At 43.7% G+C, this 27,796-nt stretch overlaps 1 protein-coding gene across 1 annotated transcript in view; it reads left to right on the plus strand.

The window, feature by feature from the left end:
- Nucleotides 1-980: 980 nt before the first annotated feature.
- ZDHHC8 (zinc finger DHHC-type palmitoyltransferase 8) overlaps nucleotides 981-27,796 on the plus strand; it is a 195,541-nt gene continuing 168,725 nt past the window's right edge. Inside the window, exon 1 of the mRNA XM_060249609.1 lies at nucleotides 981-1,113. Within this exon, the coding sequence (XP_060105592.1) occupies nucleotides 1,010-1,113 (104 nt within the window). The 5' untranslated portion in view covers nucleotides 981-1,009. The remainder of the gene's footprint in view (nucleotides 1,114-27,796) is intronic.

Genomic DNA, 27,796 nt, shown 5'->3' on the forward strand with positions numbered 1-27,796 from the left:
CCAGTCTCTGATTTCAGGCTGTATTACAGGGGTGGCCAAACTGTGGCTCGGGAGCCACACGTGGCACTTTCACACATGTAGTGTGGCTCTTGAAGCCCCCACTGCCCTGTTGACCGGCTGAAAGAAGGCATTTCTCTCTTTAAACCACTTCTCCAAGCCAAGGTACCCGGTGTCTTGGAGAATGCATTTAAAGATGCTTTCTTTCCACCTTTCACTCCCTTCCCCATGTTTCTTCCTTCCTTGCGGCTCTCAAACATCTGATGTTCATATCTCGTGGCTCTCAAATATCTGATCTTTATTCTGTGTGGCTCTTACAGTTAAGCAAGTTTGGCCACCCCTGCTCTATTATACCTCTGCACCCCCCCCACCCACCCCCGTTGCATGCCTTGGCAAAACTCTGCGCCTTTGCATTGCAAGCTGGGCTGTGCCAGATTTGGGGGGAGAGCAAGCTGCAGGAGCAGATCTTGGCAGACGGGGGTGGGAGGGAAGGAGAACCAGCAGCACCACATGATGCGTCTCATGATGATGCGTCTCTTCCCCCCAAAAAACTCCCCCCCCCCGGCCCGGTCCTCGAACGCCATGCCCGGTGCTTTCTCTCCCCCCTCCTCTTTCTCTCTGCAGTTCTACCTTAAGGGCCGCTTGACATCAGCCGAGTGGGCCGGCCTGTGTGGGTGGGATTTCCTGTGCTGGAGAGGTCAGCTGCTCGCCGTCCCTCTCCTCTCTCTCTCTCTCTGTCTCTCCCCCCCTTTTCTCTCTCTCTGTCTCTCTCTCTCTCTCGGCCCCTCTCTTCTCCCCCTCCCTCCCTCCTGCCCCCGCCCCCCTCCCCTGCCCGGGCTCCACAGCGCCAGCAGCCCTCCCAGTCCCTGCCCGCCCGGCGGCTCCCTCGCTCCTCTCTCGCTCCCTCTTTCCCGGCGGCGGCGGCGGCGGCGGCGCATCGGGGGCCTGGCTGCTGCTGCTGCTGCTGGACTCTCTTCGGGGGAAATCTGCCTAGTGATGTGTAAAGCACAGGATGCCCAACAGCATCGGGAAAAGGTTTAAACCCACGAAATACATCCCGGTCTCCACCGCCGCCGCTTTGCTCGTCGGATCCACCACTTTGTTCTTCGTCTTCACGTGAGTCGGAGGGGGCAAGCCGTCGGGGGTGGCTGGCGGGAGGAGGGAGATTTGGGGGGGAGGGATTTTTTTCGGGGGGGGGCGCTATGGTTGCCATGGAGGAATCTGGGGTGGATCTGGGAGGCCCTTTGCTGGGGGTGGGGGGCGGGTGGGAAGGCTCTGAGCTTGCTCTGCTGGGGGGTGTTCCAGACTTTGCCGAGCTGGATGCTGAGAGATGCTGGCTGTTGTGTGTGTTTGTGCTTTTTCCTTCCCCTCCTCCGCTCCTTGCACGTTGATGTGCCTGATTGAGAAGACGCCAGCGGGCACCACCATTTCGTGGCAAAAGTCAGACTTGGGCAGCGGCTGGCCGTGCCCGCTGGGTGGGAAGCCCTTCTCCTGACTTAACCCTCCCCGCCTCCCCCGCAACCTGCTTCTGTGCGCAAAAGGGGGGGGGGGATTAGGGAGGGAGGTGTAGGTATAGATTCGAGTGAGCAACCTGCTGGGCGATGCGATGCGAAAGGGGTTTGGTGCAGTTCAGCCCCGGAAACCGGGGGGGACTGTGGGCTGGATTCCGCCTGGGTTGGGTGGACCTCAAGAGGGAATTGGCCTTCCCGCCCCCCCCCCCCGCCCCCCTGCCCAGGAAATAGGTGGATGGTTTGTGAAGACTGAAGGAAACCCTTTCCCAGACAGGGGCAGAATAATTTGGCTTTCTTGGTGCCCTGGGAGACTCTGGGATGTATCCCCCACTACACTTTGCTCTTTCAAACATTTTTTTTTTGCTTGGGGGAGGGAGAAGCCTTCCTCCCCCCAATCAAAACTGAAATCCCCCCCCCCTGCAAATCTAGGGCAGTTGTGTTCCTAGGAGGTTCCCCTGACCTTTTCCGTTTTCTGGCTTTTATCATCTTGGTGCTGACTTGACTGGCAAGTTTGTTCTAAGCCAATTAAGACAAAACCCGGCTGGCTTGCACGCAGGGGTGGATGCGAAGATCTCTCCATGCAGAAGAACTTCTCAGTCTTCCCAAAGCCTCTCTTTAATGGCTCTTGGAAGTCTCCTAATGAATGCTTCAAAGTGTGTCTAGAGATGTAACGCTTTGCAGTGGGTATTTTGGGGGGGGGGGGGGAGGTTGAATCGTTGCTTGTTATTCATCTGTCTCCTTTTTTGAAAGGTGAGCTCAGGGATGTTGCCAACTGGACCTAGAGGTGTGGGTTATAAAATACCCCATTGGCTTGTCTTGGCTGCAAATAAATGTACGTGTGTTAGCTCCCAATAGGAGTTAAAGGGCCTTGGAGTAAGCTAAAATGGGATGTTGGCTCAGAAGACGTTGGTTGCATTATCTGACATATTGGAATGTCCTTGGTTCACAGTGGATAATGATTTCGTGAAAACTGCTCTTGAATAACCCAGCCTGTGGTTTGGTTCATGAGGCATGGTGAATGCTGGCGCTGAAAGAATTGGTCTCCCCCCATTCCCGATGCTGCATCTTCTATCTAATTATAGGGGATATATATGTGCCCGGCTTGGACAGGGCACCAAAAAAACCTGACTTATTTCTGATGTTCCAGGGCAAGATTCTTAGATCTGTTCCACCCTGTGAGAGCCAGAAGCGTTGATAACAGGGGCCTCCAGGCTGAACAGACATTTGTTCTACCAAGGAAGCTGTCTGTGAAAGGGAATAGCGTAAAGCCATGGAAGATAGGGCCCATCTATGGTTAGGGGCCATGATGGCCAAATGGAACCTCCATGTTCAGAGACAGTGCACCTCACAATACCAGTCCGGGGGCAACAAGAGGGACAAGCTTATAGACATCCAGGGCATCTGATTGGCCACAGGGATAAGATGCTGGGGTAGGTTCAGCTGCACCTTCCTTTTTCCTTCCCCCACAGACGCTTTGAAAGTTTTCTCCCCTCCCTCCAATGGATGCCCGGGTAGTCCAAGATGTTGCGGGGGGGGGGACTTATTGGGCATCATCCGAGTTTATATAATTTTAATTAATCTATGTGCTGTATTTATTCTGTATATTGTTTTAAATTATATGTTGTACATCACTGAGAGCTTGGCGCAAGCAGGGATGGAGCGATGATTATGATGTTAATAATAATAAGATAGAGAGAGAGACAGACAGACAGATAAACATTGAGGTCTGATCCAGCAGAGCTGCTCTTGAGTCCTTATGAGACACAGGGTTGATTCTTGTCTGTCAACTGGGATATACTTGCATATTTAAGCATGTGTTTATGAGGGAGTTGTCTCCTTGAATAATATTCAGAATGTTAGGTGTAAGTAAATCTGAGGCTTGGTCATCATTGACAATTGTATATTAACTGCATTTTTTGGGCTATGTATTTTTATGATGGCTTTACAACAGTTTTGTGGCGGTGTGATTCAGCAAGGTACACACGGTTTACGGGCAGAAGCAAGTTGCTGTTTTCATCTGTAGGACATGGGAGGAGCTAGGCTAAAGGACAAGCAGGAGTAAGATAAGGTTTTGTTGATGATTGTACCACTGTGAGTTTTGTCCTAGTCCTGGTTTGCTCAGACAGATTTTTCTAAATAATCATGGGGTTATCTCACCTTGTGCCTGCTGTTCCCACAACATGATAGCACTGCCGCCCAAGGAAAAATGTTTGGATTGGCCAGGAAGTAAAGATCTGGTTGTTTTAACTGATTACAGTCAGAGTTGTTCAACTGTGGAATCAGCTACCTAGGAAGGTGGCAGTCTTGAAGCAGCGGCTAGATGAGCACTTGTTGGGGATGCTCCAGGTTGATTCTGCATGGAGCAGTGGGTTGACTAGATGGCCTGTATGGTCCCTTCCAGCTTTGTGATTCTATGGCTCTAACATTTGTCTTTGGTGGAGATGGATGAAAGTTTCATGTAAACTGGAAATATGAATGGTTTGCTCTGTGATTTTTTTAAAAAATAGCATTGTAATAATTTTATGAGTGTCTTATGTTATGGCTTATTTTATTTTTAGGATTGCTGCACAGTACTTTTGAGTACTCTGACAGGGTTGCACAAGTTATTAATAAATAGTAGCAATAACAATAAAAGATCTCAGGAAGCCAGACTGGGAAAGACCACTGAGAACTGACTGTTGCCAAGCTGGTTGATTTAAGGCAGCTGTTTATTTGAATACGCAGGGCAAGGAAGACTTCGTTGTGTGACTGAGCACCTACATTGCCATGAATAAGGAATAATTAACATGACTCACTGGGTGTATATATGGGTAATATTTTGAATTGGTTCCTCTCATGTAGAAAAAGCCCATAAGGAACTCATTTGCATATTAGGCCACACCCCCTGGTGTCACCACTGCTTCATGCAGGGCTTTTTCGGTCGAAAAAGCCCAGCAGGGGCTCATTTGCATATTAGGCCACACCCCCTGATGTCATCACTGTTTTATAAAGGGCTTTTTTGTAGAAAAATCCCAGCAGGAACTTATTTGCATATTAGGCCACACTCCCCGATGTCACCACTGTTTTTATAAATGACTTTTTGTAGAAAAGGCCCAGCAGGAACTTATTTGCATATTAGGCCACACCCCTGACGCCAAGACAGCTGGAACTGCATTACTGTGCGTTCCTGCTCAAAAAAAGCCCTGCTCCCCTCCCTGTTTCCAGAAGTCATTGATGTGAGGAAATATGCATGGACTCCACAATGTTGGTTGACACATCCCTGAAAACAATTCGGAGGAGATTCTACTCAATGAACAATTGTTGTTGTTTCCTCTCCCCCACCCTTCCTTCAAGGAATTTAAAGTTCTTCCCTTTGCCGTTTCATGTTGCCAACAACCTTGTGATGTGGGTAGGTAAGGATCAGAAAAGACAGTGATTGGCACAGGGTTATGTCGTAAGTTTCATGGCAGAGTAGGAATTTGAACCCAGATCTCCCTGAGCCGAGTCCAGAGCCTACATCTCAAGCTCCCTGGTCCAGGAAGACAAGTCTGGTACTTGATGGTCCCAGAGCAGATAAACATAATTGATGGTTGTGGGAATGAGCCTGAGAATGGATAAATATGATTTTTAAAAGCACATTTTCTTCCCCCTTCCTCTCAGAACTCTGAAACAGTGCCAGGGTGTTTCCAAACATGGAGAGAGACATTACATCTTGAAGTTCAGTGAAATATAATAGTCTATTATAAAAATGTAACTTTCATTTGGACCAAGAAAGAGCTGTGTTGATCTTTCCACTGTGGCGGAAGGAGACTTTTGTTTTTAAAATAACAATCTTGCATTTTCAGAAGTACAATAAATCTAGCATTCCGGCACGCCTGACAGTTAAAATGCTTTCTCCTGTCTCTTAAGTCATAGCTTACTTCAAAACTTTTAACTGTTTGGTGCAAGGGGCAATGCCTTTGTAGCTGGCTGAAGGAGTTCTAGATCACACTAATATTCCATGGGTAAATAACCTTTAATCAAAAAAGAGCCAATGTATGTCTAAATTCAGAACAAGAGATTGAAAAAAGAAGTCTGTTAGCACAGTTAAAACTATATAACTTAACACTGATAATTGGCATGTTGACTAATAAACCTTAAAGATTCTGCAGCCCAAATATTGGTGGCTTGAGTCCTTGATTAGGAAGAGGGCCCTCAAAAAGTAATAAATATACAAGGAAATACCCTGCGCAGTTGCTTTAATGCACTGGCATAAATTGGCACGTGGTTTGCCACTTGGATTACCAGCAACTGTTCACCTCTCTCATTTCCCTTTTCTGTAAAGCATCTCTAAGATACCTTTTAGTCCCATCAAAATCTTTGCCCGCTGCCCAATCTTGCCTGCTAAGCACTTGCTGCCCAGGCAAGCCCAATCTTGGAAGCTAAGCAGGGCTGACTCTGGCAAGTACTTAGATGGGAGACCAGACCTCCTTGGAATACCAGCAGTTGGGAGGTGAAGGCAGGCTTTATTCAGCTGGCTCTTTCAAGAGAAGCTAAGGACAAACAGAAGTGTGGAGCCGTGCTTGATCCTTGGAGAGAAGCAGACTAGTGCCAAACTGAAACTGTATCCCTTGGTGAGCTGCCTGAAGAAGGATTCTCTGAAAGTGACAGAAGCAGTGGTCCAGTGGAACCACTATAGTGGTTAGTGGAACCACTATATACCATGCTAGTTGGCTGGTTATTTTTCAAAGCAAGAAGGAGCTACTGCCACCCCTAACAAAGGATGCCAGCCTCCAGACAGCCAGTTTGGTATACTGGTTAAGTGAACGTACTCTTATCTGGGAGAATCAGGTTTGATTCCCCACTCCTTCACTTGCAGCTGCTGGGACAGCCATAGCTCTCGCAGAGTTGTCATTGAAAGGGCAGCTGCTGTAAGAGCTCTTTCAGCCCCACTCACCTTACAGGGTGTCTGTTGTGGAGTGGGGGAAGGTTAAGGAGATTGTGACCGCTCTGAGATTCAGAGTATAGGGTGGGATATAAATCCAATACCACCGCCACCTCCTCCTCCTCCTCCTCTTCCTCCTTCTGCCTGGGGATTCCCCGGAATTATAATTTATTCTCCAGACTACAGATACCAGTTCCCCTCGAGAAAATGGATGCTTTGGAGGGTAATATTAATGGCATTGTACCCCACTGAGGTCCCTGACCACCCCAGACTCCATCCCAAAATCTCTAGGAGTTTCTCAGACCTGAATCTAGCAACCCTACCCCACCCTCACCATTAGCCAGGAGCAGGGCTCTTTTTTTAGCAGGAGCTCCTCTGCATATTAGGCCATGCCCCCCTGATGTAGCCAGTCCTCCAAGAGCTTAGAAGGCTCTTAGTACAGGGCCTACTATAAGCTCCAGGAGGATTGGCTACATCAGGGGGCGTGGCCTAATTTGCAGAGGAGCTCCTGCTAGAAAAAGAGCCCTGGCCAGGAGGACCCAGTGACTCTGCCCCCTACTTTTAAACTCTGCGATTCGGATCTATATTGGGCTTTTTTGGTAGCAGGAACTCCTTTGCATATTAGGCCACACACCCCTAATGTAGCCAATCCTCCTGGAGCTTACAGTAGGCCCTGTACTAAGAGCCCTGTAAGCTCTTGGAGGATTGGCTACAGCAGGGGTGTGTGGCCTAATATGCAAAGGAGCTCCTGCTATAAGAAAAAGCCCTGGCCTCCTACAGCTATTCTTTAGGACCAACTTATACATTTAAAGTTCCAATCGACGAACTGCAGCATCACACGTTGTCTGGGCTTCAGCTTGGTAACTTGTAGGGTAATTCGGCTGTGTTCTTGTTTTTCTCTGTGCTTACAATCTGTTAATTACTTAATCTTTTAAAACAAAATTCTCATTTAGGGGACTGGTCTTCCACTGTGAAAACAGCTGACTAAAGATGGTCAAACCTTACATAAAATATGCTATTTATTTCTCTCGGTCGTACTGAACAGGTCATCTCTAGGAAACCTGCTGTGTTCTGTTTATTCTGCAGATCCCAGAGCTGCAGACCTAAAAGGGGCTTGCTGCATGAGACTGCTTTACCAGATCAGACAGCATGAGACTGCTTTACCAGATCAGACTTAACAATCTTTATCTGAAACTTTGCAATTTTAAGACTCGGGTCTAAAGAACTTCATGACTACTTCCACACACTGGAGGGAAGCTTTAGACTCCTCTTTGTATTTTATAGAGATATTTATACCCCATTTTTCCCCTCAGTGGGGATCCAAAAATGACATCATTCTCCCATTCTCTATCTTAACAACCACCCTGTGAGGTGGGTTAGGCTGGGGGCATGATTAGGTCATCACGTTCGTTTCCATGGCAGAATGGGGACCTAATCTCCCAGATTTTAAATAATTAACCATCATGGTGTACTGGTTAAACCAGGGGTAGCCAAACTTGCTTAATGTAAGAGCCACATAAATAAACGTCAGATGTTTGAGAGCCACAAGACATGAACAGGTACCTTCATAGAAAACCCCAGGTCAGCCTCTGGCTTTTTCAGTGAAAGGTTCTCAGAGTTGCTATGCCTCAGCTAGCAACCTCTGGGAGGAAATGGGGGGGCAGGCAATATTGTGCCTGCCCTCTTACATCACTTGCAGTGAAAACCAAAAGTGACATGGCCGATGCTCTATGGTTTTCCATAGACTTTTTGCAATATACTAGAGCAGGGGTGGCCAAACTTGCTTAATGTAAGAGCCACACAGAATAAGCATCAGGTGTTTTGGGAGCCACAAGACATGAACGTTGGGTGTTTGCAGGCAGGCAGGCGGGCAGGCAGGAAGGAAGGAACAAATAAAATGAACCAATGGCAGTTACAAGTCATCTCTGGATTACAGCGATTGGTTGTCTTGAAGGAAATGACAGGTTTGGAGAATGGAGGAGGAGGAAGAGGAAATTGGATTTAGACTCAGAGCAGTTTACAATCTCCTTCCCCTCCTCTCTCCACAACAGACACCCTGTGAGGTAAGTGGGGCTGAGAGAGCTCTGAGAGAACTGTGACTGACCCAAGGTCAGACCAGCAGCTTCATGTGAAGGAGAAACCCAGTTCTCCCAGATTAAAGTCTGCTCACTGTACCAAATTGATTCTCTGTTTGGCCCTCACATGTAATTCTCTGTTGGCCCCTCTCTCCTTCCCAGACTCTGCTTTCCCCAGATACCACTCCCAAATCTTCCAGAATTTCTCAAGCCAGAATTGTCAGTCTTATGTACGACCATGCAAAGCATAAAGACCAGTACGTTTCTGTACGATGTCTTACTGTTACTTGGGAAGTGCTGAAGATTTGGGTCACTAATGTTTTTAAAAGTCTTAACTGTTGTACTCTCTCAAATTGATTGCTTTTGAGTGGAATGCCTGAAGATGGTCTAATTCAGTCTGCTGGAAGACTAGGGTTTAATTAAAGCTGGTTGTTCAAACATAGTGTAAAAGTCACTTCATGTTAAAGACTACTTAACATTGACAGGGAAAGATAATCTCAACACAGAGGCATAGATATACCTTCTTAGAAGCCTTGAGCATCCATTGAGGAGTCTTGGTGAATGTAGTAGAATCGATACAATTGGTTTTATTTTGAAGTGAAATTACATATCGGGGGGGGAATCTGATTCCAGACCCCTCCCCCAAGGTAATTTTCTTCTTTTGGGGAGTAGCTGCGTTTAGGAAACTGGAAGGGCCAATTATTTTCCTGTAGTAAAAACCTCTGGGAGGCTAAGGCAACATGGTATAGTGATAGTCCAATCTTGTCAGATCTTGGAAGCTAAGCAAAGCCAGTATTCGGGTGGGAGACTACCAAAGAAGACTCTGCAGAGGAAGGCAATGGCGCACCCCCTCCGCTTCTCGACTTGCCTTGATAACCCTTGATAAGTCAATTGAGACGTGATGGCATGTATCTGTGCAATGAATAAGCTCCTTCTTTTCCACTCCTTGCCGAAACGTTCTCCCTTCATATACAGTTATCAGTCTTTTGAAGCTACCCTAGGGTAAACATGTTTGCCAGTCTTCGGGTGGCACCTGGAGATCTCCTGCTGTTACAATTGATCTGTTACAATCGATCAGTTCCCCTGGAGAAAATGGCTGCTTTGGAGGATGGACTCTATGGTATTATACCCTCTCCAAACCCCTCCCTTCCCGGGCTCCACCCCCAAAATCTCCATGTATTTCCCAACCCACAGGTAGCAAACCTAGGTAAACACCATGGCAACCATCAGGAAAAGTTACCTCAGAAAAATAATAAGCTGTCAACATCCAAATGCATCACAGAGCTATGTGGGGAACCCAGTCCTTGCTATTTTGAAGACTTCTCTCTCTCAACTGGCAGCTCAACAGTCTCTTTGGTGTGTTCACGTTCAACAGGTCAGGTGAGTTTGATCCTTGGCCCCTTGGGGAGAATTGTCTTGACAGTATGAATGGGTCCTGTGTCGGTCTGGGAGGCCTTCCACTGTATCCTGTTGCCTTCAGAAGTGTGGTGTGTATACGTGGCAGGGCATCCTTGGTGGTGGCACGCCAATATTAGTATTTGCTTCCTTAGGATCAGAGTTTTTTTTAGCAGGAATGCACAGGAACACAGTTCCAACTGGCTTGCTTTCAGGGGGTGTGGCCTAATGTGCAAATGAGTTTCTGCTGGGCTTTTTCTACAAAAAAGCCCTGTGTGAAATGAAGGTGATTCCTACAAAAAAGCCCTGCTTAGGATGTACATCTGGCCCTTTGCTTTCAGGATTTTGGAAGACTGGTTAGAAACTACCCTTTTTACTGGGCATTTGCACTGGACTGATTTTATTCTGATTTCTGATCATGGATCCTGGTTGTGATGATTGTTAAAAAAAATTTTTGCTGGTTTGTTGCTGCTTTGTACTTTGTGATACTTAGTATTAGACCTTTCTGTTTTAAAACCTTGTTCTGCCATCAGTTTTCTTGATGGCACTGCTGTAAAGCAGGGTATAAAAATGGTAAAATAAGTCAATGGGCAAATGTCAGCAATTGCATCTGCGTATGCATTAACACCCTTCCCCCCATATTCAGGCAAAGGTTTCCTCTTCCAACAGGTGGCAAACTCATTTGTTATGCAAAGTGTGTGTTGGCTCATAGACAGAACTAAAATCTTTTCCTTGACACAGCCTGCAATCAAAAAGGAGCCTTGGATTTAGCCCTGGTGATTTGTTTGGTTGTTAGATGTACAGAGACCAGCACACGCTGGGTCGAGTCTGTTTGCTTTGGCTCTGATCAGCTGCATGCCAATGATAAGCAAGTATTAACAGAAGAAACAGGCAGAAGAAAAGGATGCAGGTGTTTGAGGCAACAGAGAAACATATTTGCTGTTTGGTTTTTAGAGCTGTCTCTGCCTTGAATGACCAGAGCAAGTGGTTTTAGCCTGGCGACTTTTAGCTCAGGGCGTATCTCTGGCAGGTTATGAGTTCAAGGCTGTGGGGTATGTTCATTAAAATTACACGGAAGGGAGTTGCCAGGGCTGAATATAGATTTTCAAATGGCTTTTTATGATGGCTGTTTGATTTTTTTTTTTTAAAAACCCCATCAGCCAACGATCCTGCAGTTAGTGCGAGCAGGGGTCACCCACTGTCACAACAACCAATATTGTCTCCGAGCTGTTTTCTGTAGATTTGATCAGTGATTGCACAATCTGACACAAAATTGGTATTCTGGGACTGCCAGCATTCTTTTAGGTTGAAAAAAAAATCAAGTATTCAGAGTTTGTGGTTGCTATAGCTTGACAATCAATCGAGAGGCAATGTACGCTTGGAAACGTAGTTCTGAGCAGGGCCTTTTGTACCTAGAGATCCTCCATGACTCAGCTAGGAGCAGGGCTCCCTGTGGCTTGGGGGTGGAACATCTGTTTTTGAGGCAGCAAGATTTCAATTCAATCCCGGTATCTCTAGTTGAAAGGAACCCTGTGCAGAAAGGTTAAAGTGCTTGGGGCTCTTTAGCTTGGAGAAACGTCACTGAGGGGTGACATGAACATGATAGAGGTTTACAAGATTATGCATGGGATAGAGAAGGTAGAGAAAGAAGCACTTTTCTCCCTTTCTCACAGTACAAGAACTTATGGACATTCAATGAAATTACATTAGAACTGATAAAGGGAAATACTTTTCCCCTCAAAGGGTGATTAACTCATGGAATTCACTGCCACAGGAGGTGGTGGTGGCTACAAGACAGCTTCAAGAGGGGATTGGATGAACATATGGAGCAGAGGTCCATCAGTGGCTTTTAGCCACAGTGTATTGTTGGAACTCTCTGTCTGGGGCAGTGATGCTCTGTATTCTTGGTGCTTGGGAGGGCACAGTGGGAAGTCTTCTAGTGTCCTGGCCTCACTGATGGACCTCCTGGTGGCACTTGGGTTTTTTGGCCACAGTGTGACACAGAGTGTTGGACTGGATGGGCCATTGGCCTGAGCCAACATGGCTTCTCTTATGTTCTTATGAATCAGGTAGGAGGTGGTGTGAAATCTGAGAGCTGCTGCCAGCCAGAGAGACAAAAGGGATCTCAGTGGTAGAGATCTTTTTATGTTCACTGTCCTTGCTTGGCTGTACACCTTCTTAGTCTTGATGACTTTGTACCCTGACTTGGATAGCCCAGGCAGCCCAGTCCTATCAGATCTCAGAAGCTAAGGAGGGTTGGCTCTGGATGCAAGACCACTAGAGAAGTCCAATTAAAGATTTTTTTTTTTTAAAACCCAAGACTTAAAGCATTAGCACTCATTGGTCTTAAAGGTGCTTCCTTTATATCTCTCCCATGGGATTCAGGGAACTGGGCAAAGGAAGCTCTGGCTCTTTTCCTTCCTTCCCCAGGGGGCCAGGGGGGAAGAGAGGCTTGGCTCAGTAGCTCTACCTGGCAAAGCAAGCTCTGCCTCCCCACCCCCAAGGGAGGAGCCTTAGCCAACAGAGAAAATAGGTTTTGCTCTCTAACTCCTGTGTGATTGAACTAGCCTGGCAAAGCAAGCTATTACACAGAAGGAAACAAGAGAGAGGGAGAAGGAAGCAGATGATAGCCAATTGCTTGGGGACCTGATTTGGCTTCTGGGCCTCATGTTTGACATCCCTGCCCTACAGTGTTTCTGTAAGTTGCCTGTGAGCACTGTTGGGGCACTGTTGTCCTTGCTGGTGAAATTTAGAATCAGAGAATCTCAGAGTTGGAAGGGGCCAGAATCCAACCCCCTGCTCTATGCAGGATCAGCCTAGAGCATCCCTGTCAAGTGTTTGTCCAGCTGCTGCTTGAAGACTGATAGTGAGGTAGAGCTCACCACCTCCCTCGGTAGCTGATTCCACTGTTGAACAACTCTGGCTGTAATCTCCCCCCACCCCTCTATCCAAATGGCACCTTCCACCTTTAATTTAACCCATTATTCCGAGTTCTATCCTCTGTTGCCAGTGGGAACAGCTCCCTGCCCTCCTCTAAGTAACTGCTCTTCAGGTACTTAATGTATACTGATGGACAGGAAAAGTGTACTGTTTAGTTAAGTTGTCAGTGCAGATTTGCACCCAGGTCTCAGTCTGGCACTCCAGCCTTTACAACCAGCCTACATATATGTACTGCAGTATGAGAGCTAACTCATAACAGCTGAAGGTCAAACCCCTAATCTGGTAGAGAAATTCGCCATTCTACAAAACGCTGCTGTGGTTTCCTAAAAAAGTGACTTAAAGAAAGCCTGCATGCCTTTTAGTGAAGCATTCCCAGATAATGACAGTTTTGATAATTTTGTTATAGTGTTATTTCTTTCATAGAGAAATCCCTGATATGATTTTCTTCTTAGCCTCGCACCACTACCAGATCCAGCTGTTCACAAATTCAGGTGCCGTGATATTTTTTTGGGGGGGAGGGGGGGATCATGTTTATGTGACACTTTAGGGAAAGCTTACTTTCTAAATAAAAATTTGTTGGTCTTAAAGGTGCAAACTTGGCTCCTGCTTTGTTCAACTTTTTGGATGTGTCTTAGTGTCTAAGCATAATGTCTTAGTGCTCCATATGCACTAAATTTCGCTATCCTTAGGGTCACATCCTTCTAAGTCCACTGAAATTCTTGTGTTTAGAAGAATGGATAACTCTTGCTTAGGATAGTTTTGGGGGGTAGCCCCACTGGTCTGCAGTAGAAGACCTAGATCCAATGCATAACTGATTGAAAGTCTACAAGAGTTATAAGCGTCTTGGAAATTTGTCTTTGAATCTTGTAAGAATCTTGTAAGAATTCAGACCTGAATTGAGCTGGAAAAAGCATCAGCGAAATATGGTCTGGGACATCATTGGTCTACCTATTGCTGGAAGCTGGAACCAGGTCATGGGATCAATGTTGCACCTTTTGGGACTCATAAAATTCTGGAACAGAGACTCTCATATTGTGAAAAACCTTGCGGTGTATATTTAGGCATGGACTTAAGTCTTATTTATTTATTTATTTATTTATTTTTAATAAATTTTTATTCAACACCACAGAAAGGCAAACATAAAATAGAATTGTATACATACAAAATAGTAAAAAAAAAATCATTCTTAAATATATGTGTACATATATCCTCAGAAACCGATAGACAAATTATAACCAGATATTTCAAATTAAAACCAAAAGGCCTGCCCAAAACTAACCATAATAGTAACAGAAATTTATAACTCTCACATTTCAAGAGCGAATTTACATAGCAAGGATCGTTGTCTAACTTTTCAATTATCGGAAACCATTTTGCAATAAACTTTTCATGGGCCATGTAGGGATCTATAGAATTAAGACCTGATGCTATTTTGTCCATGGCCATATGGTCCCAAATTTTGGAAAACCATTGATCAACACTTTAATAATTAAGGCTTTTCCATGTGGTAGCTATGACAGATTTCGCTGCTGTCAGCAGAATTACCAACAATGAGCGATGCCTAGATGGAATTTTCGAATCTAACCAGTTATACAATAATATGGAATCTGGAGTATATGGAATGCGAACACCCGTAATTTCTGACACCTTTTGGATAATACATTTCCAGAAGCTTACGAATTTCTCACATTCCCACCAACAATGGAAAAAAGAAGCTTTCTGGCCACACCCTCTCCAACACAAAGGGGAACAGTCTGGTAAAATACGTGCTAAACGTACAGGAGTATAATACCACCTTAAAGGTATTTTATATTTCAACTGCAGAGTATTAAGTGAATTGGTGCTAAAAGCTTCTGATAACCATATAGAATCCCAATGGTCTGCATCAAGAATCATGTCACAATCTCTGTGCCAACGTACAACATAAGAAGGCGGCTGTCTAAAATGATCTAACAATAACATGTGAAACAATTTAGAGATAGTATGTTTACTGTTTTGGTTAAAATTCATCACCAATCTTTCAAAGTCAGTTTTAGGACGTAATTTAGCTGCTAACAACATTGGGGGATTTAAAAGATGTGTTAGCTGAATATACTCATACCAAGAAGGAAGGCAATTTAGTTTCTTTCCCAGTTCAGCCATCGACAAAATTGAGCTCCCAACGATTAATTGAAACAAAACTTTTATTGAGTTTCTGCTCCAAAAACTGTAAGAGTCCTGATTTGCCGCTGGAGCAAACCAGGGTTGCCTCAAAAAGGTTGCAGTTAAAGAGATAGGAGGGGCCAATCTCTTGCGATTGTTATCCCATATACTCACTATTGCTTTCAAAAAGGGGCTCTGTAACAGCCAGCTTGGTCTAGATGACCTTTCCATCCACATATATTCATGGTATTTCAGTGGGGTTAAATGTTGTTCTTCTATTATCACCCAGTCTGGAGTATCTTTAGCATAAACTGCTTTTAAAAAGCCTGCAAGTACCGTAGCTGAATACAATAAATATAAATTTGGGTAAGCTAGGCCACCTCTGTCGGAATGACAGCAGAGAGTTGAGAACGCAACCCTTGGTTTCTTATAGCTCCATACAAAATCATTCAGTAGGGTTTGCCACCTACTAATCGTACTGTGTGATAAATGAATGGGTAAAGCTCTAAACAAATATAAAAATTTTGGGAAAATAAACGTCTTAATCACATTCAAACGTTCCAGCCGTGATAATTGCTTTGAGTCCCATTGTTTTAAAAGTTTAGAAATATTAGTGACTACCTCCATATAATTAACTGTAACTATGTTTGAAATATCAGTCGGGACCTTAATACCCAAATAGGTCCATGATGACTTTACCCATTGATAGGGACATACAATGCCTATTTCCTGCTTGTCTTCAAGGGTAAGCTTAATGGGATAAATCAAGGACTTACTATAGTTGATTTTTAAGCCTGAAACCCGCAGGAAGTCAAAAAGCAATTTTTGTAACACCTGCAGAGATTTCACAGGGTCAGACAAATAAATTACTATGTCATCTGCAAATAATGATATCTTAAAGGGTGTGTTTGCAACTTGGATACCTTGGAGATCTGGGCATTGGCGAATCAGGTTGGCAAAAGGTTCTATAGCCAAAGCAAAGAACAGAGGTGAAAGAGGAAAAATTTCTTTAAGTTTGTACAAGAACAACAAAATGTTTCATGTCAACTGCCAGAAAAATATATAGACTTTGTATTCTATTAAGTCTCTCTACATAATATTGTAAGCATAATGGGATGGCTAAAGTTATAGATATTGTAATAGTTGTATGTGTTGGATTGTTATTGTTATATTAATATTAATAAATTTATTTAAAATTTAAAAAAAAAGAGGACAACCTTGTCGGGTGCCCCTAGATAGCCCAAAATCAAAAGAATGTTGATTATTAATAGATAGCAGTGCTTTGGGCGAGGCATACAAAGCATTAACTATATGAATAAAGTTCTTGCCGAAGCCCATCTCCTGAAGGGTGGCAAGAAGGTATACCGGCTCAACCATATCAAAGGCTTTTTCAAAGTCCAGTGCCACAATACAAGAACTCTGTTTTTGAAATAAAGCATATTGAATGATATTAACCGTCTGCCTTATATTATCAGTAATTTCCCTATTTACAATGAAACCCGACTGATTTTTATGTATGTAGCAAAAAATTATATTATTAAGCCTTTTAGACAAAACAGTAGAAAATAATTTATAGTCAGAATTTAAGAGGGAAATAGGACGATAGGATTTCGGACACAAAGGATCTTGGTCTTTTTTTGGGATCAAAACTATCTTTGCTTGACCCCAGGTGTCTTTTATATGACCACCCTGTAGCACTAAATTACATAGATCTGTTAAGTGAGATATGAGAGATGATTGGAATTTTTTATAAAATTCGACAGGGAGTATTTTGCACGCAGCAGAAGAGCTGAAGGAGAGGGACAGGCAAAACACAGGAATTAATAGACAAGAGAAACAGCTGTATTCAATGGTAGATATATTTACCAGTGATAGTATCCAATATTCAGAGTCGTTGCCAGGCCAAGGTCATACACAGTAATCAGTACACACTTCAGTAGATAACAGTATACAGCAGTAAGTATACACAGCACGATAGATAACAGTATACAGCAGTAAGTATACACAGCACGATCCAAGCACAGTAGCATAGGATCCAACACCAGCAGTGATCGCTGCCACCCAGATAGCGGGCCTCACAGAACCCACAATCCTTACAGGCAGACTGAGCAGGCTCACTGAGCTTCCCTAAGTACATGTACCAATCATGCAATCTTACCAGAAGGTTGCATCAGCTCTGTGAGTCAGCACAAAGCCTAATTACAGGTGAGGTCATCCCACCTTACCTCAGTAACAGGTAACAGCTGGATCATGATGCAGCATGACTCAGCATGACATTTCAGAAACAACATTACTATTACTAAGATGGAGTCAGTCAGCCATTTTAGGACTGAGTTCCAACAGGTTTTATTATTTTTTGAACCCTGTAGTGCCATATAAATCTCCTCAGCAATTATCTCTGAATCTATATATGCCTTATGGGCCTCAGACAATCGTTTTATAAGTTGATTGGAATGCAGGACATTTCGTATTGCTATTGGATCAGGATTGGTAGTTTTGTACAGTTTCGTATAAAAATCTTTAAAAACATTAACAATATCTACTGTTGAAGAATGTAAGTGCCCCGTGGGGTCCTTAATCATTTTAATTTATCTATCTGCGATTTGTGTCCTAAGCTTCCAGGAAAGCAGTTTTAGTGACCTTGGATTTTTGAACCAATACTGTTGTTTTGTATAGAGTAAATTTCTTTTGATTCTAGAGGTTTCCATCATATCTAGCTTCTTCCGTGACTTAAGTCTTATTTGATTCTCTGTTCTGGTCTTACTTTATATGCATCTCCTTGTGTTTAGAGGAGATTGGTTTTATTGTATATTTAATAAAAGATTAATACACGGTGGCTTTGGCTTTTACTACTCCAGTCTTCAGCTTTAAGCCAGCATTGTGTAGTGGTTAAGAGCAGCAGATTCTAATCTGGAGAACTGGGTTTGATTTTTCACTCCTCCACATAAAGCCAGCTGGGTGACCTTGGGTAAGTCACAGTTCTCTCAGAGCTCTCTCAGTCTCACCTACCTCACAGGCAGTGTTCCCTCTAAGCTGAGTTAGTGTGAGCTAGCTCACAGTTCTTTAGCTTCCAGCTCACACTTTTTGTCTTAGCTCAGGAAAAATGGCCCCAGAGCAAATTATTTTGTGCAGTGGCTCACAACTTTAATGCCAGTAGCTCACAAAGTAGAATTTCTGCTCACAAGACTCCACAGTTTAAAGGAAGTATAGCTCACAGGGTGTCTGTTGTGGGGAGAGGGAGGGAAGGTGATTGTAAGTTGTTCCTTGGGGTTGTGAAGGCAAAAGAAGTCAGTTCACTGCGAGAAAATGGCCACTTTGGAAGGTAGGCTCTATGGCATTATATCCCATGGAAGTCCTTCTCCAAACCCTGCCCTTCTGAGGCTCCCCCCCCCCCCCAAAAAAAAATCTCCAGGTATTTCTCAGCCCAGAGCTGTCAACCCTAAGAAGCACTGTATAGACCAAGGGTGGGCAAACAGAGGCTCGGGATCCACATGTGACTCTTTCACACATATTGTGTGGCTCTCGAAGCTACCATCCTCCCATTGGCTGGTTTGGAGAAGGCATTTCTCTTTTTAAATCTCTTCTCCAACCCAAGCCAGCCAGCAGCTTGGAGAATGCATTTAAAGTTAAAACCGCTTTCTTTCCACCTCTCCCTCCCTCCCCCATCTGTTTTCCTTCCTTCCTTCCTTCCTTCCTTCCTTCCTTCCTTCCTTCCTTCCTTCCTTCCTTCCTTCCTTCCTTCCTTCCTTCCTTCCTCCCTCCCTCCCTCCCTCCCTCAAACATCTGACATTAATGTCTTGTGGCTCTCAAACATCTGACATTTATTCTTTGTGGCTCTTATGTTAAGTAAGTTTGGCCATTCCTGGTATAGACCAACAAGAGTGTCTCTTGAAAGTGTACCCAGAAAATCTTTTTGGCCAGCTTAGGATGACACTGAAAAACATTCTTATATTGAACCCCCTCCCTGTTGTGTAATGATAAATGCCTGGGTGGCCTTTGAGTACTAATCATGTCCCTCATTTGTCAAAAATTAAGATGCCTAAACTTAGGAAAGCTATTCCTGATTCTGGCTGCAGCTGCGCCTCACTGAATATGCTTGACCTGGACTGCCAGCAACTGCTCTTCTCATTCTTCCTAACAAACTGAGTCTTAAGAATTTTTGGCAAACCAAAATAGCAGACTGAACAGAGCGAAACGGTGCCTGCGATTAACTCCCTGTAAGCTGCCTGGACTCTTTGTGTCCTTGTAGCTCAGGCAAAGAGATCTTCTATGGAATGCTGAGCTGTGCATATCAAAATATACTGGGCATTCTCTCCTCCCCCCACCCCCACCCCCCCAATTTATAAATAGAAGCAATTTATTTGAAAATATTCAATCTCGCTGGAAGGCTTTCCTTGACTGCTAGAAAAAGGAAGTCTGGGAGAATCTTGTTGAACCTTTGTTGGTTTTCTCCCAGGGCTGACGGGCAGCGGGTTTGAAACGATAAGAATAATATATAGCATTTATATAGGGTTTTTGAGTGTACCAAACACTCCAATTGCAGTCTCTTGTTATCATCCTTGCACCTGCCCTGTAAGATAGGTTGTTGTGTATTATACCCAGGACTTTTTTGTAGAAAAAGCCCAGCAGGAAGCCATTTGCATATTAGGCCATGCCCCTGACATCACCAAAAAAAGCCCTGATTATACCCATGTGGTGAGTAACGAAGCAGAGACTGAGACAGAGTAGCTTGTCTAGGGCTATTGAGTAAGGCTATTACAGAGCTGAGAATCAAACCCAGATCTGTAGCTTGGAGCCAAACTAGTAAATATGGTGAGAGATCCATCACTGGATATTCTGAGTGCTTTTTATTGGTAAAAGGCAGCAACAAGACCAAGTGTTTCAGGCATTGCTTTTAGAGCTGAATTGACCCAGAATTCATTGGAAGTGGATATTCGCATGTGTGGATCTTCGCATTTAAATAAGCATCTTTCTTTCTTTCTTTCTTTCTTTCTTTCTTTCTTTCTTTCTTTCTTTCTTTCTTTCTTTCTTTCTTTCTTTCTTTCTTTCCTTCTTTCCTTCTTTCCTTCTTTCCTTCTTTCCTTCTTTCCTTCTTTCCTTCTTTCCTTTCTTTCAAAAAGGATTTTGGATCTTCTTGAGAAAGATCCTTATATGGGGCTACGGAAGGTGATAGTTAAGAATAGACTCCAGGGACTGGGATGATGATTACGATATGGACATCATGAAACAAATAAAGCCCTCGATACTGAATTTGGGTAGAACAAATATCTTATTGAGGGCACAGCATGTGTGCTTCCCACTGTTCTTTGGAGCTGCCTTCTCTTGTGCTATTCTGAGCTACCTAAAAGACCTGAGGATCCCTTATTATAGAAGAGCATTTTCATGCACTTGACTAAATTCTTTTCCTTCCGCCATACAGGAAGGCCGATTTGCAGACTTGGCACATTTGGATAAAGTTTGTAAATGTGAATCTGGTTAGCTTCAGTCCTTAGAACATTTTTTTATCGGAGTGTGCAATCTGGTCTGATGCATGACAAAGATACTTGTCCTCCATCTTCCTAGGTTATGTGTATTTATCATCTCAAAAAATCATCTGGTTTTTTCCTTGTAGATGAGGATCAGAAAACTCCCTCAGCAGTTGCTAAATATTTAGCTGTAGTGATTGTCTGTAAGAAGATTGGATCTCGGTCTGTTCAAGACCTTTGAGAGAAGAACAGGAAGATAAGTAGAAGGGAAAAATGGTAACTGCAGGGCCCTCTTCCTATATGTACACTTAGAATCAGGTCTGTGGTTTGGGGGAAGGGAGAATTCACCCCCCTCCCCCATGCACTGCTTGGTGGGAGACCTGGCAACCCTATTCTTCTGTGACTCCTCAGTTTACATAGGAAGGAGTCCTTTCAATTTTGTATTGTATAATTAATTAATAACTCATGCTCCCTGACAGACATATATGCTGTTTGTAGCTATGGAAAGGTGTGTGTGGGGGGGAGAAAACCCTCTTTTCTGGTGTTTCCTCCCCCCTCCCCTTTCTGTGGCTAAGAACAGCCCAGGAGGGTTGCGTACATTGGTTTTAATTAGCGAAACAATGTGGAGATGGAGAGATAAAAATGCTTTCCCCCTCTCACACTGTGGCCCTGATCCAAATTGGGACTCTACATAGCAGCTGTTATCCTTTAAAAAAAAAAAAAACCTCTGGGACAATCCGATTGTGAATGTCAATATGTCACATCTTTTTCAGCCTCCTCTGGGCAGAGAACTGTACAGCTTTTTCTTTTTTTCTTCTAGCCCCTAGCACTTTACTGTTCATAGGTGTGTGATAACAGAGATTTCAGAAAGTAAACGTCAGTTCTGTTTGGGGGTGGGAGGTGGGGAGAAAAAGAAACGTGGTGTTGGCAGGTGGCTGGAAAACAATTTCACACATAAAACAGAGGAAAAGCTGTGTTTTGTCTCTGGTGTGTGAGACGGAGCGATTGTTTTGAGAAGTGCAGAATTTGATTGCAGGGCTGGATCCTATATGGAGTTGCACCTTTGAAGTGATCAAGGATGGCGTTAGATTTTTGAACCAACTTGCAAAATGGACAGTGAAACGATTGGAGTTAGTAAGAAAACGAGGCGCCCTGTGTCAGTCTGGCTCAGAGGGAAGGCAGATGTACTTGTGAACAAAAACAGGCACCAGTTCATTGGCTCTGGAGTGAGAATTGTGCCCTTTCTGCCTTCACTCCTCTGGAGATACCTGATCCGCCTGTGACTGAACTCTGATTATTTCTTCCTCCCACCTCTGAGGGTATTGTCTGTCCTCCCTTTGTGGACCTTTTTATCGCTACTATTTTCTGCCCAATGCCATCATCTGTTCTGAAATAGCCTTCCCTCAACCTGTTTAAAAGTCCAAAAGGTGATTCCTTTTAAAGTTAATGTTTCCCTCAGAAAATGTTGCTCTCTGGCAGTTGTTCAAAATGTACCTCTGCGGTAACATTGTCAGCCTCCAGGTGGGACCTGGAGATCTCCTGGAATTGCAGCTGAGCTCTAGATTACAAAGATGAATTCACCTGGAGAAAATGGCTTTTTCGGAGAGTGGACAATATGTCATGATACCTGGCTGATGTCCCTTCCCAGGAGTTGGCTACCATAGCCACATTGCGAACTGGCTGGCTGTGCATGGCATGATGCTTAGTGTTGAGGTGTGTCCTGACAAGCATGCTAACAACATTGACAACTCACAAAATTTTAATGAGGCATCTTTGGAGATGCTAAAATGATTTCTCAGGGAGAAAAACCAGCAAAATAGGGACCATTCCTGTTAAACAGGACCTGTTGGAGCACCTGGGGTTAGCCACGTTTTACCCTTCTCTTCAGTTGGTTGGCATGTGTTTGCCTGATAGTTCAATTTTTAATTTTTATACAGTTTTTTCTTAAATATTGTAGAAACTGCCCAGAAAAGGGAGCAACTTGGGGTTGATACAATCAGCATAGTGCATGCCCTGATTGGAAAAGAGGGAGGTAGCCCTATGACTGACACAGGCCTAGCCAACCATGGCTGAATAAATCCAGCTTTTGCCTTCACCTCCCAAGTATAAGAAGCCTCATGGCACTGAGTGGTAAACTGCAGTACTGCAGTCCAAGCTCTGCTCACGACCTGAGTTCGATCTCCGCAGAAGCTGGGTTCTGGTAGCCAATTCAAGGTTGACTCAGCCTTCCATCCTTCTGAGGTCAGTAAAATGAGTACCCAGCTTGCTGGGGGTCAAGTGTAGATGACTGGGGAAGGCAATGGCAAACCATCCTGTAACACCCTGAGCCCGTTAGGGGAGGGCAGGATATAAATTTGATAAAATAAAAAATAAAATAAAAAGTCTTGCCAAGAAAATATTGCGATGTGACATCACTCCATGGGTTGGTAATGATTCGATGCTTGCACAGGGGACTACCTTTACCTTTACCTCTTATCCGTATAATTTGGGCAAGAAGATTGTATGCCTGATGAAATGTCAGTGAGAATCTTTTTTTGATGGGTTTGACAATGAAGATGTATACCTTTGACGTAATCCTCAGCGATTCTCTGGGCGGATTTAAAATAATATTTCCTAGGGTAAATTTGTTCTATGCAGTAGGACAAAACATTGTACGGCTTTCCTCTGCAAATTTGGAAGAAGGAAACAAATGTGTAGATTCAGCTTCAGTGTGGCATGTCACATGAAACAGCCTTATGCTGAATCAGACCCCTGGTTCATCAAGGTCAGTATTGTCTACTGGTATCGGCTTTCCAGGGTCTCAGGCAGAGATCTTTCACATTCCCTGCTACCTGATCTTTTAACTGGAGATGGCAGGAATTTAACCTGTGATTATCTGCATGGGAGGCAGATGCTGTACCACTGAGCCAAGCCCTTCCCCTCAATGTAACAAAATTGCACCTCACCCCAGGTTGACAGACTTTACAGTTCCTAACGTTTTCTAGACATGGCATCAAGGCTTTCTTTTGTAGCAGGAACTCCTTTGCATATTAGGCCACACACCCCAATGTAGCCAATCCTTCAAGAGCTTACAGGGTTCTTAAGTACAGGGCCTACTGTTAGCTCCAGGAGGATTGGCTACATCAGGAGTGTGGCCTAATATGCAAATGAATTCCTGCTATAGAAAAAGCCCTGCATGGGATCATTTTGATTCTCCTCCATTGGGATGCTTTCACAGGACCATCCTACCACTTTGCATTGCTAGAGGCACTACAGATGGTCTGCGCTAATCTGCTCTAAGAAAACAGCTGAATTCTCCAGCATTCAAAAATTCAGGAGATTCGCTGCGAATGCTTTATCATTGGACTTCAGATTTCCCCTTCAGCTTCAGAGACCCACTTTCAAGCCAAATTTCACAAGAGTTAATAATTTATGAAAAATGCCGCCCCCCCCACACACAATTTGTTCTTTATTTTTTTTCACAAAAGCTGAGATGTTAACATGTTGAATTCTTGTCCTTATGTCAGTATTTATGAAGACATCCCTCATAACCTCAGGGAGAGGTTGTCTCCGCAGACCTTTACATTAACACGATCAAATGGCAGTGTTGTTTTTTTTGTTGGGGGGGGGGGAGAAAGGGTGAATCATGAAGCTCTGACAGATTTTTTGCTAAGTGCTACCACTCAGCCTGATGTATGTGGCTTGTGTGTGCTGAGATACGATTAGATCTGACAAGGCCGATCTCTGGTCACAATAACTCCCTCCCCCACTTTCAGGTTGCTCTCCTAAAAGCGCTAAGACTCCCTGTATGAAGTCTTGTTTCTGGCGGAATGAGGGTTTTTTAAAAAAACAAAATGGTTGCTGTTTCTGCTTTTTTTTTTTAAACCAATTAAGCTGTACCTGTAATTATGTTATGCTTTCTAGATGGAATTACTGAGCGCTGTGTCGAAAAATATGACCCGACGCTCTGCCTATTCTCTGGTCCCAGATAAGCTGCCCAGAAAAAAGAACGCTAAGATCAAAATATTTTATCAAACTTGAGTCAGTATCTGTGAACACAAACAGGATCTACTGTCAAGGGTTGCTATTGTTCTGTTCATTAAAAAAGGCTTTGAAAGATTCTAATAACAGAGATGTCAGGCCCGTTTTCATTGTCTCCAACAGCAACTCTTTAACAGCGTATTTCCAATCATGCTTATTTTCGGAGTAGGATTAATAGCATTTCCCCAGACTCTATTTCTGTGGTGGTGGTTGCTTCTATAGGCTTAGCCAGCTAGCTGCATCCTAACAAGCAGGAAGCATTCAAATAGGTTATTTTTCCTGCCTACCCCCCCCCCCCAAGTAACGTACACAAAGCCCAAAGTGGTACAGTCATGAGAGGTTGTACCATGTGCTTGTCTGCATTCTTGAACTTGACCCTTGGAATTGCACTGGAGCGCAGGAAATGTGGAAGAAGGAATTAAAAGAATGGCTTTGGAGGAAGTTGCATGGCCAAGAGAACAACTTCTGGAGAAGGTTCTGGGAGAAAGTGGTAACAAGGAAAAGCAGCTTCAGCAGCTGTGTTTGACTCCCCCCCCCCCTTTTTTGTAGCAGAATTCATCAGATGCTTTAGCATTATTTTCATACTCATACATTATTTTCTCCAATCTAGGAAGCCTATCAGTTTAGAAAATGTATGTGATGCTACACCTGTGTCTCTTGAAAATATGCTGCTGTTCCTAAAAATTGTTGCACATACTCTAGGAAATTAGGCTTCAGGCAAGCATCAGAATTGGAAGGTGGCTTTGTTGAGCCACTGAATTTCTGGGATAGTATGTTGTTGTTTTTTAATTTTATGTAAACAATACAAACATTGAGACAGACAAGATAAGATAGAATGCCATTGATACATATGCAGTCATATTCTGGTCAACAAAAGCATAAAAATCAGAGGAAAACCATCATTTATAATTATCAATATTGTCTGATAAATTGTAACTAATAACGTTTTTCTGTCTATAAAGTTGTTGAACAAATCTTACTTTGTTATGTTTGTTTGTTTTGATCTAGTCTACATACAATTTTAACATATCTGATCCTGAGCCATTGTAAGCATAAACATTTTCAACATGTGTTGCTCAATTCTGTCTCTTAATTCTTCTGGACTTTATTGTTTTATTTTTATTTTAATCTTTAAAGCTTTCCAACCTAATTTCATTCAATATATGAAAAAAAAAATACATTCCTTTTTTCCTTGAAATTCAGATTCTGGTCTGTTGTGCAAGTAAGATGTTAGCTTTGCCATTGTCATAGTCAATTCTGGGCATATTTTAGCTTTCCATTTAGATGCATATACCACTCTTAGCGCTAGCACCATACTTTTAAATAGCTCGTTATGAAATTTTGATATATTAGATGGTAATATGTTTAGTAGCATATTTCTGGTGGCATGTACCCCCATCATTCTAAAGTTCAGGATAAGAAAGGTAAGTGTGAGGTTATTACTGGCCAAAGAGTACTGCATTGCATTAGGTTGGGCAGAAGCGCAGACTTACTCAGGGAATTTATCGATGGAGGGCATTGTGGATCAGCCATGAAGAGCAATTATCTCCATGTATTCAGTTTCTTTAGACCTGCCTCCCTGTCCACAATGAGAGAAGTTCAGGGCAACCCTTACTGGATCAGTGGACTATGTGGGTGGACCAAGTATGCTGGAGAATTATGGCTCTTACGGTAATAAATTGTTTTGACTGTAGTAAATTGTTTTGGCTGTAGGCTGCAGAAACAAGCCTACAGGCCAGCAGATTCACAGCAACATCAGCACCTGGTTTCCCAGCTCCAAATTTCTGATGACTGTAGCCAGATGAGGAGAGCTCCCTGTTCCCAGGGGTGGCCCCTGATGCCTGCAGTCCTATGCTAACTCCCTTTCTTTCTTTGAGATTCACAGATCCCACCTGCCTCAGAAGGCCAGTGTCACTGAGGCAACACCTGAGCATCTTAGAGCAGGGGTTCCTAACCTTTTTGAGCCTGTGGACACCTTTGGGATTCTGACACAGTGTGATGGGTGCTGCCACAAAATGGCTGCAGCAGGAGGTGGAGCCGGCCACAAAATGTCTGCTGCAGCTTACCTTCAGTCACACTTTGAAGATCCATGTGTTGTGGTGGCAGTTGCTGCCAAAGCAGTGTTTTTTAAAAATCAAAACACCCTGAAATGGCCAATTAGAAGCCTTGGTGGTCAAAAGCCCCACCCAGTCCTGCTCACTTTCTTAAAGACACTTGACAGGTGCCAGGAAAAGTATTGGCATGTGCCATGGTACATGGTTAGGTCCCCTTGTCCTAGAGGATTAATGTTTTGCCTGCACCAAAATGGGGCTTGAGGGGTTATTTCTCCATTTTTGCTACTCCACTTGGGGAATTCTGTACATGTATAGCGGAGAAATTGGGGTAGACAAGGCTTTTTTTTTTGTAGCAGGAACTCCTTTGCATATTAGGCTACACTGCCCTGATGTAGCCAGTTCTCCAAGAGCTTACAGGGCTCTTAGTACAGGGCCTACTGTAAGTTTCAGGAGGTTTGGCTACATCAGGGGTTTGTGGCTTAATATACAAAGGAGTTCCTGCTACAAAAAAAGCCCTGGTTATAACTCCCTCTACCAGAGCCAGTTTGGTGTAGTGGTTAAGTGCATGGACTATAATCTGGAGAACTGGGCTTGATTCCCCACTCTGCCATATGCAGCCAGCTGGGTGACCTTGGGCCAGTCACAGTTCTCTTAAGAGCAGTTCTCAAAGAGCTCTTTCATCATCTACCTCACAGGGTGTCTGTTGTGGGGAGAGGAAAGGAAGGAGATGGTAAGCTGCTCTGAGACACTGAAAGGTGAGGTATAATGCCATCCCTCCTCCTCCTCCTCCTTTTTGATCCAGGAAACCTAGACCCAACTCTTTTTTAAATGGAGCACTTCTAATTTAGCCTTGAGAGGTTCTGCTGGAAGGGAATTATTTTTAAAAAATCATTTGTAAAGATCTGTCATCTTCAAGCTTTTCCTTCAGTGCTAGAAATCAAACACAAGTGTTGGGATTTGGCTGTTCTTTTCAAGACAGATCTCTTACAGAGATGTGACTTGGCAAAAGCCTTGCTTCCAAGCTTCCCTCAGCCTTTGTTTGAAAGTTTAATGCTACAGCAGTGTAATCTTTAAACATTAATTTATCTCATTCAACTCTGGCTAATTTTGCATACCAAGTTATGTTTCTTGGACTGTATTATGGGGCTAGGGGGAGAGACATGATCGTTAGAACGTGTGTGTCAGGATCTGAAAAATTAATGGGCCTTTTCTTCAGATCTCTAGCCTTTGCTTTTTTTATTCATCCTTTTTATCCCCAGCACTGTGATAATCATTCATATATATATATATATGA

Source organism: Heteronotia binoei, chromosome 11, assembly GCF_032191835.1.
Source record: "Heteronotia binoei isolate CCM8104 ecotype False Entrance Well chromosome 11, APGP_CSIRO_Hbin_v1, whole genome shotgun sequence".
In the NCBI taxonomy this organism is placed as follows: domain Eukaryota; kingdom Metazoa; phylum Chordata; class Lepidosauria; order Squamata; family Gekkonidae; genus Heteronotia; species Heteronotia binoei.